Genomic DNA, 13,190 nt, shown 5'->3' with positions numbered 1-13,190 from the left:
TCCTGGCAAGTTGCCAGGAGGTTCTGCAACTTTCTGTAAAGGCCTAATTGCTCTGACATTTTGTTATTCTAATAATGAGAGTAAATCCCAAAGCTTGGAGTGTCCAAAAGGAAAGTCCTGATGCATCCCTCTCTGGTGATCAGATTAAAATGTATAGATTTACTTTTAATTAAGGACCTAGCACAGAATAAATACGCTTTAATTTACGTGGTGTGCCATAGTGTAAATCCAAATTCTTGAGCTTTCTTTGCAGTACGAGCAACTGCCTGATCAAGATACAGGATTATTCTTCTAGTCCAGTGGTTCTCAACCTGGGGCAATTTTGCCCTCCAGGGGACATTTGGCAGCATCTGGAGATATTTCTGGTTGTCATGATGGGGAGGAGTGCTATTGACATCTAGTGAGTCTCAGAGGCCAGAGATACTGCTAAATATTCTTTAATACACAGGACAGCCTCCCACAACGAAGAATTCTTTGACCCCAAGTGTCAGTCATGCTGGGGTTAAATAACCCTGTTCTCGTCCAATGTTGGGACTTCTTGTCTTCTTTCTTCCTGTCTTTTCCACTGTAAAAACAATTAAAATAGTTCAGAACTTTTTTGTTCTACTCCCCAGAAGCAATCACTATTAGTAGTTTGTTTTTCATTCTTCTAGTTGTTGTCTTTATGACTTTAATTAAAGTGGTTACTGGCTCATGCCTGTAATCCCAGCCCTTTGGGAGGCCGAGGCAGGAGGATCACTTAAAGCCAGGAGTTCGAGACCAGCCTGGGCAACATAGAGAGACCCTGTTTCTATACCAAAAAACGGGGGGGAAAAAAACAGTGGTTGTCAACCCTAACTGCACATTATTCACCTGGAGAGCTCTTCAGAAATGCAGATGGCCATTCCACAGCCTCAGAGATTCTGATTCAATTCTTCTGGGGTAAATTTTTTAAAGCTCTCAGGCCATTCTAATGTGTGGTCAATGTAGAAAACCACTAATGTACAGAAATTTATATTTTTCATTTATCATCTTAGAAAATTTTTTATTCTCTGTTATAAAAGATGAGGGCAGTTCTATACTTACTTTATTTTCCATTCCTCCTTTCTCTTCCACTTCCAAATTGTAGATATTACATTATTTTCACACATGTGAGCTTTATACATTTTATGTAATTATGTTCTGTGTTTGTATATAGATTGATTCCAAAAATTAACCTATTAGCAGCATTTACAATTATATAACTATATAAATATAAATCTCCATTCCCAAGGACCTTGCAATCTAGTGACTAGTGCTGACCTGATTTTTGATCATTTGCAGGTAACTTATTTTTCCTTGCAAGAAATTTTTAGTACTCTCTTTCCCTTTGGAATTCTGAAATTTCACTTGTCTGTTCACTTAAGAGTCGTTTTGGGCCAGGCACGGCGGCTCACGCCTGTAATCCCAGCACTTTGGGAGGCCAGGGCGGGTGGGTCACCTGAGGTCAAGAGTTTGAGACCAGCCCTGGCCAACATGGTGAAACCCCATCTCAACTAAAAATATAAAAATTAGCTGGGTGTGGTGGTGAGCCCCTGTAATCTCAGCTACTCAGGAGGCTGAGGCAGGAGAATTGCTTGAACCCAGGAGATGGAGGTTGCAGTGAGCTGACACAGTGCCGCTACACTCCAGCCTGGGCAACAAAGTGAGACTCTGTCTCAAAAAACAAAAAACAAAAAAGAGTAGTTTTTATTCATTCTGCTGAGTGTCTAGTGATTTCTTTCAGATAAAGATCCATAACTTTCTTCATCTCTGGGAAATTTATTTTTCCTCCTTAATTATTTGATAACTTCTTCCCTTCTGTTTTCTTTCTTTCTTTCTTTTCTTTCTTTCTTTCTTTCTTTCTTTCTTTCTTTCTTTCTTTCTTTCCTTCTTTCTTATCCTTCTGGAACTCTTCTTAGATGAGTGTTGAATCTCTGCATCTTTCATCCACATCTCTTAAGGTTTTCTCATAGTTTCTATCTTTGTCTTTTTGCTGTATATCCTTGGAAATATCCTCAGTGTTATCTTCTAGATCACCAACTTGGTCTTCAGCCATGTTTATTTTGTAATTCTAGATGCCTATTATTTTCTTTTATTTCAATGTAGTTTTTTAAAATTTTCAAAATGTTTTCTCTCTCTCTCTTTCCCCCCCACTTTTTCTCTCTTTCTTTCCTGTTCTTTTTTTTTGTGGGGCAGGGAGGAAAATAATACATAATTAGAATTTTTACATTTGTGCTGTTTCTTCTATGGCATATTGTCCTGCTTGGTCAACTTTATTCTTTCATGATGTTGGTTTTCCTAAAATGTCTGACAATTATTGGTTGCCTGTTTATATTTTTGAATGGAGAGCAAGGTTGGTTTGTATAAACCAGGATCATTTCTCCTGCAGTTATATCTATCTATTTTACCAACAGACCTCTCCCTTAAAAAGGAGGCCCCTTTATTTTTCTCCATTTGTCACCATCTGATAAGCTATATATTTTATTTATTAATTTACTGACTCTGCCCTCTTACTCAAATATAAGCCTCTCTGAGGACAAGGATTTTTGTTTTTTCTACTGCTAGAGCACAGTAGAAGCCTGACAAATAGTCTTTTTTGAATGTATGAGTGAGACCTTTTTTCAGCAGCAGGTGTGCTGACCTGCCACCTTCTCTGTAGTATGTGTATAAGGAGCCCACAGGCAGCCTGAGAGTCCCCTGCAATCACTACAGTTAGGAGGACTTCATTCTGGGAGGGACACCTTTCAATATATAGTAGTCCCCTTATCTGCAGAGGATATGTTCCAAGACCCCCAGTGGATACCTGAATCCACAGATAGTACCAAACCCGATATGTGCTATGTCTTTTCCTATACTACACACCCATAATAATGTTAATTTTTAACTAGGCACAGTAAGAGATTAATAACAATAACTAATAGAACAATTGTAATAACAATATGCTGTTATAGAAGTTGTGTGAATATGGTCTCTCTCAAATATCTTACTGTACTATCCTCCTCCCACTTGTGATGACGTGAGATGGTAAAATGTCTGTGTGATGAGATGAAGTGAGGTGAATGACATAGGCAAGGGAACTGTGTTAGGCTACTGTTGCCCTTCTGACCATTTGTCAGAAGTAGGATCATCTGCCTCCAGTGATCCTGGCTCATCCAGCCATGACGATGTCAATAGTTGGATGTCAAAAGCAGACAATGTCATTGGTTCATAGGCAGGGACAGCATGGAGATACTGGACAAAGAGGTGATTCACCTCCTGGGCGACATAGACCACAAGATTTCATCACACCACTCAGAACAGCATGCGATTTAAAACTTAAGAATTGTTTATTTCTGAGGTTGTCCATTTAACATTTTCCCACTGCGGTTGACAGCACGTAACTGAAACCGCAGATTGCGGGGAATACTGTACTTCCTTCCTGGCAGAGCTGCCTTTCCCCTTTCCCCCCCACACTGTACTGGTATGAAGGTCTGGAGGCGCCTCCGTTTCCACACTGCTTCTCTCACAGTTCGCAGCACCTTCACCAGAGGCTCTTCCTGGGAGACTTCATTGATAGCTGTGCTGGCAGCTGCTCTTTTTCCTGGAAGGTGCTGGGAGGGATAGTATGCTCTCCATCTGCCCTAGCTGTTCCATCTGTTCCTAAGGCAGTTCTTTAAGGAATTGCCCCAAATGGAACCTATCTCTAGCAGCTCAGGCAACAACTTGCTTGTGCTAATTTATCTGTCAATCTTTCTATTTTCTGTATTTCAGCAATTTCTCAAGATAATGGCCTTTTGTTTTGTTTTCTTGCACGGTGCGAATTTCAGTCTCTTAAAAATTATATTATTTCTTCCTGGTGGTGGGAAACTTTGGGAGTAAAGAGAGCCGGCAGGTGCACATGTGCAGTCTGCTGTCTCAAACTGGAGTCTCCCATGGGTTTGCCACCCTCAGTGGTGATTTTGTTCCAAAAGTTATCTTTTTAAAATTCTGATTTATAGATGATCTGAAATAATATAACTAAATCAGTAGTGTCCAAGTACTAGTCAATGGTAAAGTTTTTTTTTTAATCAATTCAGAGTAAAAGGAAAAAAACTGGGTTTTCTGGGATTATGTCCTTTCTACCTTTTTTCTAATGTTAAAATGTGTTTTCTCAAAAAAAAAAAAAAAAAGAAAAGAAAAGAAAACAGATAGTGTTTTTTTAATGTCTCTACTTAACAAAAAAAAAAAATCAGTAATCCTATGTCAGTATCTTTTTTAAAAAAAGTTTTTGCAAGTATGTGAAATTTATGTCTAGACTGCTGGACTGAAATATTTTAATTGCGGTTTTAAATTGTATCTTTGTTACTTGGAAGTGAAAGTATGATTTGGTGAAAGTTTTCTTTAAGTGCTAGAAAACATCTGTATTTAATTTCGGAGTGAGGGGTTTAGTAAATTAATCTTTAGAAATTCTAACTTAATTCTAAGTTTTTTTCTTTTTGCATCATAAGGCTTTTGCAGACATGCTGAAAGTAAACAAGACTTTGACAAGTCTAAACATAGAATCCAATTTTATCACTGGAACTGGAATCCTGGCCCTGGTAGAGGCACTGAAAGAAAATGACACCTTGACAGAGATCAAGATTGACAACCAGGTAAGGAAGGCCAGAGAACAGGCAAAGCCAACTCACAGGGTGTGCAGTGAGCAAGGGAAATGCCACAAGAAATGAGTTAAAAGACACAGTTCTGTGTGTGACTCCATTTGATGTACTGGATTTCCTGTAAGTTTTATAACCATTTCTGGCCCATGGAGGATGTGCAGAAGAGCATGTTACTAATCAAACAATGTACAGTGGGGCAGCCTGGGACATAAAGAGCCATCTACCCACAACCCTAGGTTAGTCAGGCTCAAGAAAAGAAAGCAAGGAGGTGGTGGCAGAGGTGTTGACAGCTGCTTTACTCAGTCTCATCATTGTTGCCTTTTGGCATGTATCTCTGCCCTGTCCTATCCCAGCCTTCCTTTTGCTTCTCAGTGGGACTGTCACTAACAGAGAAAGCAGGGTGGCCATGGCCAAAGATTCAGATTTCTTTTCCTTGGCTGAAGACTTCTACAACCAAAAGAGCAGAGGCAGGCTCCTGCAGTCTGATGCTGGCTGCAGAGAGCCTATTTAAAGGAATCAGGGTTCTAGAAGATGGTCTGGCTTAGAGTGGCAGGCCACACCCATGAGACTGTGGTCTGATCACAATCTCATTGATCATGACTGCAGCATTTCTCAGGTTCCCATCTGCAGCCAAAGGAAGGTGCTTTCCCCTAGAGCCAACTCTTCCTGCCTGGCAACCTCTTTTTCCCAGCATCAGCCTGCAGTGCCTTCCGAGTTGCCCTGTTGGCTTCAGCTGAGTCCTGCCCACAGACAGCAACTCTCAGTGATCAGCCATGATGCTGAGCCCTGCTCCTCTGGCCACGGGGGAGGGTCTGTGATCGGGTTCCAGACACTGTATCTTGAAAAGAAAGGGCCTTGGAAAGGAGAGACCAAGGAGACTTGTGGTATGAGCATTCGTTCCCCTGTGGGGTGGTGGGAGAGACAGTTGGGGAGGTGACTGCTGCTTAGAGCATCCTTTGCATGTCTGGGGGCCATCTCTGGGAAATTTCCTGGTCCAGACCCTCCAAGACCTGATAAAGCTGCAGAGTGCCACCCAGGACTGTTGCCTAACCCTGGAAACTCCCAACAGTTCCCATGGAGGCTCTACTCTCTGTCTTTGCTAACCAGGACAAGCAGACTGTTTCAGTGCAGGCCCTCTGGCCTTGGACTTCTGATGTTTGTTGCCAGAGGAACACGGAAGGCCCACCAGGAGACAGGAGCTTTTTCATTCTCATCCTGCCAGAAGGGATGTGCCACCAAAACAGCTTTCTCAGACACAGAGATGTGGAGGCAGCACCCCAGGGGATGTGCCACACAGGGCTCTGCACACTCAGGAAGTTTGATGCTGTGTATCCTAGCATATGTCCAGCTGCTAGTAAATTAGAAAGTGGCATCAGGGTGTGGGGGAGTAAGGAAACAAGCCAGAGAGAAATATGAAGGGAGTGAACAGAAGTGATCACTCAGGGATATTTGTTGAATAGACTCATATCAGAAAGAAGCTAAGTGGGCACTTAGTAAGTATTTCCAGGGGAACTAACACAGAAGTGAATACCCTGTTTGAAAGTATATTTAACTCTTTTTATGGATTTAGGCCATTGTGAAACCTCATAGCTGAAATAGTATCACACACTCTGTCTCTAGTTCCTTACAAGATACCACCTAGCTAAGGTTGCCACATAAAATACAGTTAAATTTGGCTTTCAGATAAATGATATATAAATTTAGCATGTGTCATCAAATATTTGGGATACCTTATACTATACTAAAAAAATATGTGTTGTTAATCAGAAAGTCAAACTTAACTGGGTGTCCTGTATTTTTATTTGCTAAACCTGGCAACTCTGTGCCTAGTATTGAGTTAGAATGAGGCTAGAATGAGCTAGAATTGTGAAAATTTAGAATAGAGCAGCTTTTGGCAATGCATATAAAGAAGACCCTGAAGTACAGCCTGTAATCCCAGCACTTTGGGAGGCCAAGGCGGGCAGATCACCTGAGGTCAGGAATTTGAGACCAGCCTGGCCAACATGATGAAATCCCATCTCTGCCCAAAAATCCAAAAATTACCCAGGCGTGGTGACTCACGCCTATAATCCCAGCTACTGAGGAGGCTGAGGCACGAGAATCACTTGAACCCAGGAGGCAGAGGTTGCAGTCAGCCAAGATCATGCCACTGCACTCCAGCCTGGGCGACAGAGTGAGACCCTGTCTCAAAAAAAAAAAAAAAAAACCCTGAAGTACAAAGAATTTGCTCCCTAAAATCCCCGCTAAATCAACCTCATCACCCTTCCTCAGCCATCTAGGAATGGATTTATGTAGTTTTTCAACTGTAATCTTTCATTTTGCTTCCGAAATGGCTTCTCTTTATTTCGTCTTTTTTTTGTTTGGTTGTTTTTGTTTGTTTTGAGACAAAGTCTCACTCTGTGGCCTAGGCTAGAGTACAATGATGCAATCTGGCCTCACTGCAATCTCCACCTTTCTGGCTCAAGTGATCCTCCCGCTTCAGCCTTCTGAGTAACTGGGATTACAGGCACGCACTACCATGCCCAGCTAATTTTAAAATTTTTTGTAGAGACAGGGTCTCATTATATTTCCTAGATTGGTCTCCAACTCCTGGGCTCAAGCCATCCTCCTGTCTCAGCCTCCCAAAGTGCTGGAATTACAGGCATGAGCCCCGCCATGCCCAGCCTGGCTTCTCTTTATTTGTATATGACAAGAAGGATTAAGATTTTCTAGAGAGGCTGGGTGTGGTGGCTCACACCTGTAATCCCAATGCATTGCGAGGATGAGACAGGAGGATCACCTGAGCCCAGGAGTTCCAGGTTGCAGTCAGTTATGGATGTGTCGCTGCATTCCAGCTTGGACAACAGAGCTAGACCCTGTCTATTCTCTCTCTCTCTCTCTCTCTCTCTCTCTCTCTCTCGATTTCCTAGAGGAATTGGAAAAAATTATTTTGCTTTACTTAAGAAATGAGGAAATTCGGCGTCAAAACTTGTCTTACATCCAAATTGTGTTCATTGACTCATAGACTGTTAGAAGTAACCTCAGTTTCCTTAGCTATCAAATGAGGGGTTTGAAATAAAATAATCTGTAAGACAGTTTCCTCAGGCAGAACCAGAAGCCAAGACCAATTTAACAGCACAGCAATAGGCAGCTGCACCGAAATGAAGGCCTGCTGAGAATCCACCACCAGGGGCAGACTGCTGGGCTAGGCTCCAGGTCAAAATGCAGTGATTTAATCAGGTGCCCCTGCGGGAAGAACAATCAGTGATGCATATAAAAGAAACAGATGGGGAACTGCTAAATAAATTTGAGTAGATAAAAGAGGTCACTTAGAAAAAAACAGAAGGTGATTTGAAGATATGCATAAACATTTGTTTCTATTTTTTCCCCCTTTGTGTTTGGTGACTTAAAATAGAAAAAGAGCCTGGGCCTCTAGTCCCAGCTACCTACTTAGGAGGCTGAGGCAGGAGAATCCCTTGAGCCCAGGAGTTGAAGTCCAGCCTGGGCAACATAGCAATACCTCATCTTTATATATATATATAAAATATATACCATAATAAAAGTTATATAATTTAATATACTACATACTTACATAATTTAAGTATATATAAAAAATATATATCCAAATTGTAAGAAATGTTGATGCCCATCTATTGTCCTGGGTTTGTGTAAAAAAAGACCTCAAATCCAAAAAAAGATACAGGCTGAGGAAGAAACATAGTGTATGTTACGTTAATTCCTCCCCTTTTTTTTATATGCCCCCAATATAATTTTCTTCAGCTTCTAAGTCTTTTATGTAGCTATTAGCATCTCCTCCCTCCCCCTCAAAAAAACAAAACTAAAAGCTATTATTCTATTATTAATATTTCCTATTTTTGATTCCAGATTATATTAATGGTTTAAGTTAACAAAAAAGCAGAGATGGTGTTTCTGTTTCACTGCTTTGCCAGAATGTCATCCAAGATTCATTACCAAATACAGAAAACCCTAAAGAAATTACAATTGATGTCTATATAAATAGAACATTCAAATCAAGGGCGAGTAAGTGTGGATTTGCTTTTATTGCACAACAAAGCAGCTGTAAGGATGCTGAGCAGAATTTAAACTATTGGGGAAATAGCCAGCTACTTGGAGAGGAGGGACTCAGATACTTGGGAATATAGGTGATTTGGGGTAACTTTTGACCATTGCATTAACACTGCAAGTTACCCAAGTCCAGGACTCAAATGCTCCAGGGGCACAAGCCATAGTAATGGCAGCCCTAACCTTAGCTCAGGGTTCATTCCTTGATACAGTCCCACTATTCTAAACTATGACATTTGCTAAAGTTGCTCATGAAAATCTGAGGTCAGCTTCTCTTACTTTTTTGCTGCCACTCCCTCCCATTGACTCATGATGCTTAAAGCGTTAATCTCTACATGGTGGATGCCCATAATTATTATTGTCTAACTGGAAATATCACATTGTGTTAAGTTCTCAAGGAGAGACTCATTTGAGGGGTTGCTGGATGACGAGAAAGAGAAAAGCAAAGAGATAAGCCTTAAAACTTGCTTGGGATGCAAGCCATAAACTTTTCTTCTTCATCTACTCCATATTTAAATTTTCCAAATTTAAAAGGTATATGTTTTTAACTTATTACAAAGTGATCAAGATTGTATGGTACTGGCACAAAAATAGACTAGCAGAGCGATAAAGCAGATTCAAATCAGGGAAGAATGAAACAAAAGATGGTAGGATAATTTGCTAGCATTTTGGAACAAAATTGAATTGGGTCTCTATCTTCATTCTTTTTTCTTTTTTTGTTTTAAGATGGAGTTTCTTTCACTCCTGTCACCCAGGCTGGAGTGCAGTGGCGCCATCTCGGCTCACTGCAACCTCTGCCTCCCAGGTTCAAGTGATGCTCCTGCCTCAGCCTCCCAAGCAGCTGGGATTACAGGCACATGCCACCATCCCCTGCTAATTTTTGTATTTTTAGTAGAGACGGAGTTTCACCATGTTCGCCAGGTTGGTCTCAAACTCCTGACCTCAGGTGATCCGCCAGCCTCAGCCTCCCAAAGTGCTGGGATTTTAGGCATGAGCCACCATGCCTGGCCCTATCTTCACTCTTACGTTAAAATTCATTCCAGATGAAATAAAGATTTAAACATTAAAATATATTAAATCATAAACCAAATGGAAGAAATCAGGAAGAGTAGAGAGGCTTCCTAAACATGATATCTAGAAGATTGATAAATTTGACCATATGAAAATGAAAAACAAGTTCTGATAGTGACAAAATGAGAGTCAAAAGACAAACAGAGCAAAATGGTTTCAGCGCATTTGACAAAGGGCTAATTTCCTAACATACAAGAAACCTACAAATCAAGTTAAAAAACACAAAATACAGGAACCGTAAGCTGGTAGAAAAATGGGCAAATGGCATGGATTGGTAGTTCCTGAGAAAAAAGAAATATAAATCCATAAGAAAATTCATTGTTCTTATTCATCGTTTGACAAATGCAAATTAAGGGAGTTAAATAAATATAAAAGAAATATAAATTTTCACAAAGTGTATTGACAAAGATTAAAAAGGTAAGTAGTATCTTATTTGGCTAGGGTAGGGAAAGCAGTAACACTCGTACAGTTAGCAAGAATAAAAGCTGTCATAACCTTTGACAGTAAGTCAGTAATATACCAGAACTGGAAACATGCTTGCCCTCTGACCCAGCTATAATTTGTCCTACAAGCATACTTGCAGAAATGCCCCAAGGTGCACTGGGGGGAGGGAAGCTCACTACAGTTTTGTTTGGAATAGTGGAAATAGAATGCAATGTAACAGTAAGTCAGTAAGGCCTGGCTAAATACACTATGATCCATCACTGCAATGGGATGTGGCACAGTTCTTTATATGGATGAGGTAAATGTATATTTACCAACATGAAAAGATATCCTTAATGTTAAATGAAAAATAAAAACACACTTCAAAACAACATGCTAGTATAATCCATTTGTGTGAAAAAAGCATAGATGTACAAGTGATTGTGTAGATGTGTGAATGCATAGAAAATGTTTAGAACACTACATAGTGCACGCCAATCTGGCTTTCTCTGTGGGGAATGGGAATGTTGAAGTAAGGGGACTTTTATATTTTATATACATTTTAATTTGCATTTTCCAAACAAGCCTGTACTTTTTTTTTTTTTTTTTTTTTGAAATGGAGTCTACTCTGTCACCCAGGCTGGAATGCAGTAGCACAATCTCAGCTCACTGCAACCTGTGCCTCCCGGGTTCAAGCGATTCTCATGCCTCAGCCTTCTGAGTAGCTGGGACTATAGGCGCCTGCCACCATACCCAGCTAGTTTTTGTACTTTTAGTAGAGACAAGGTTTTGCCATGTTGGCCAGGCTGGTTTCAAACACCTGACCTCATGATCTGCCCATATCAGCCTTCCAGAGTGCTGGGATTACAGGTATGAGCCGCTGCGCCCAGCCTTATTTTTTGAAATGTAATGACTGTGTTATGAAAAAATATAACTCGTACAGTTATATTTAAAATTAAGGGACAAAGTATACTTTGTCCCTTAATTTTAAATTCCCATATTTACATGCCCCTATTTGTTTTTGTTTTTTTGAGACAAAGTCTCACTCTGTCACCCAGGCTGGAGTGCAGTGGCACAATCTCGGCCCACTGCAACTTCCGCCTCCTAGATTCCAGTGATTCTCTTACCTCAGCCTTCCAAATAGCTGGGACTACAGGTGCATGCCACCATGCCCAGCAAATTTTTTGTATTTTTAGTAGAAACGGGCTTTCACCGTGTTGCCCTGGCTGGTCTCGAACTCCTGACCTCAAGTGATCCATCTGCCTCGACCTCCCAAAGTGCTGGGATTACAGGTGGAGCCACAGTGCGTGACCTCCCTATTAAAAAAAGAAAAAAGGAAAAAAAAACCCTCTTTTTTATTTTTTTATTAGTTTATGTCTCAAACAAAAAAGCCTTTTCCCTGCTGGGTGCGGTGGCTTACACCTGTAATCCCAGCACTTTGGGAGACCGAGGCGGGTGGATCACGAGGTCAGGAGATCGAGACCATCCTAACACGGTGAAACCCCATCTCTACTAAAAATACAAAAAAACTAGCCAGGCGTAGTGGCGGGCGCCTGTGGTCCCGGCTACTCAAGAGGCTGAGGCAGGAGAATAGTGTGAACCCGGGAGGTGGAGCTTGCAGTGAGCTGAGATTGCGCCACTGCACTCCAGCCTGGGCGACACGGGAGACTCCGTCTCAAAAAAAAAAACCTTTTCCCACAAACTTAAACAAGTTGGAGATTTTTTTGTAGCCCGCCTTCAGAGTTTGCTGATTCATCCAAAAGTGTACATGGTTCAAACCACAATAAAGCTGCTCAGAATCACCTAATGAGATTCTCCTGAGAGACAACAGCCCATAGGTTGAGATCTTTAATTATTTTTGGATATGGATCCCAGAATTAAAAAATTATATTTGATAGCACAAATATAATTTGTGCACAACACAGTGACAACAGAGTGACTATAATCAACAATAACTTATGCATTTTAAATTTAAAAAGTAGAATTAGATTGATTGTAACACAAAGAAAGGATAAATGCTTGAAGTGATGGATACCCCATTTACCCTCTTGTGATTATTATGCATTATATGCCTGCGTCAAAATATCTTATGTACCCCATAAATATAATATACCTGTGTATCCACAAAAGTCAAAAATAAAAACATTTTATAAAAAAGAAGAAAAAGTATTGGAAATGAATAATGGTAATGGTTGCACAATATTGTGATTGTACTATATGCCACTGAATTGTGCAGTTTAAAATGGCAAAATTTTATGTATATTTTACCACAATAAGTAAATAAGAATTTCCTAGGTGAAAAGTAAAAAATAAAAATAAAAATTTAGTAATTGGATTGGCTGCTACAAAATAGTTTCATTATTTTTAAAACACACTTTGTTTAAATCACAGATACTGGGATGAATTCAAAACACCAAATATTAGTTTTGCTTTCATTTTAATTCTGGAATTATCCTTTCCTTCATAAACAATTTGCTTAGTTTTTTCAGCTGTAGGACACCAGCAAACTCAGCTCTCTGTTGGATTTTGCTTCTAGACAAGGAGCAGGATTCAAATGATTATGAGAGAAAACATCTCAAGTGACTCTGTACCTTTTAATTTGAGACCTTTGCCTCTTTGCCTTTTTGTCTAGCAAGTAGCCTTGTCTTTTTCCTGTGCAAGTAACTGTTTCCTCTTCCTTCTTGGTCATCCTGCGCATGTGTCTGCACCTGCAACCAGAGGCAGCAGTTGGGAACAGCTGTAGAGATGGAAATTGCCCAGATGCTGGAGGAGAATTCAAGGATCCTCAAGTTTGGATACCAGTTTACCAAGCAAGGGCCACGAACAAGGGTGGCAGCTGCCATCACAAAGAATAATGACCTGGGTAATTCAGCCATAATATGTGCTGTTAACCATTAGAAGAGCATGAGCATTCACTTCTCCACTTCAGATGCAGCATCTTACAGATACCATTCCATTGGCCTCTGATGTCACTCACTTCTTCATATAAGACACATTATTATAATACATGGTCATAGG

The 13,190-nt window shown here is 40.4% G+C and overlaps 1 protein-coding gene across 2 annotated transcripts in view; it reads left to right on the top strand.

Moving 5' to 3' along the window:
• LOC116272751 (tropomodulin-2) overlaps nt 1–13,190 on the top strand; it is a 64,968-nt gene that overhangs the window by 42,136 nt on the left and 9,642 nt on the right. For both annotated transcript variants that reach the window (XM_031661523.1, XM_031661524.1), the window contains exons 8-9: nt 4,467–4,610; nt 12,891–13,035. In XM_031661523.1, the coding sequence (XP_031517383.1) occupies nt 4,467–4,610; nt 12,891–13,035 (289 nt within the window). The remainder of the gene's footprint in view (nt 1–4,466; nt 4,611–12,890; nt 13,036–13,190) is intronic.

This window comes from Papio anubis, unplaced genomic scaffold, assembly GCF_008728515.1.
Source record: "Papio anubis isolate 15944 unplaced genomic scaffold, Panubis1.0 scaffold183, whole genome shotgun sequence".
NCBI classification, from domain to species: domain Eukaryota; kingdom Metazoa; phylum Chordata; class Mammalia; order Primates; family Cercopithecidae; genus Papio; species Papio anubis.
This window is presented reverse-complemented; position numbering and strand designations above follow the sequence as displayed.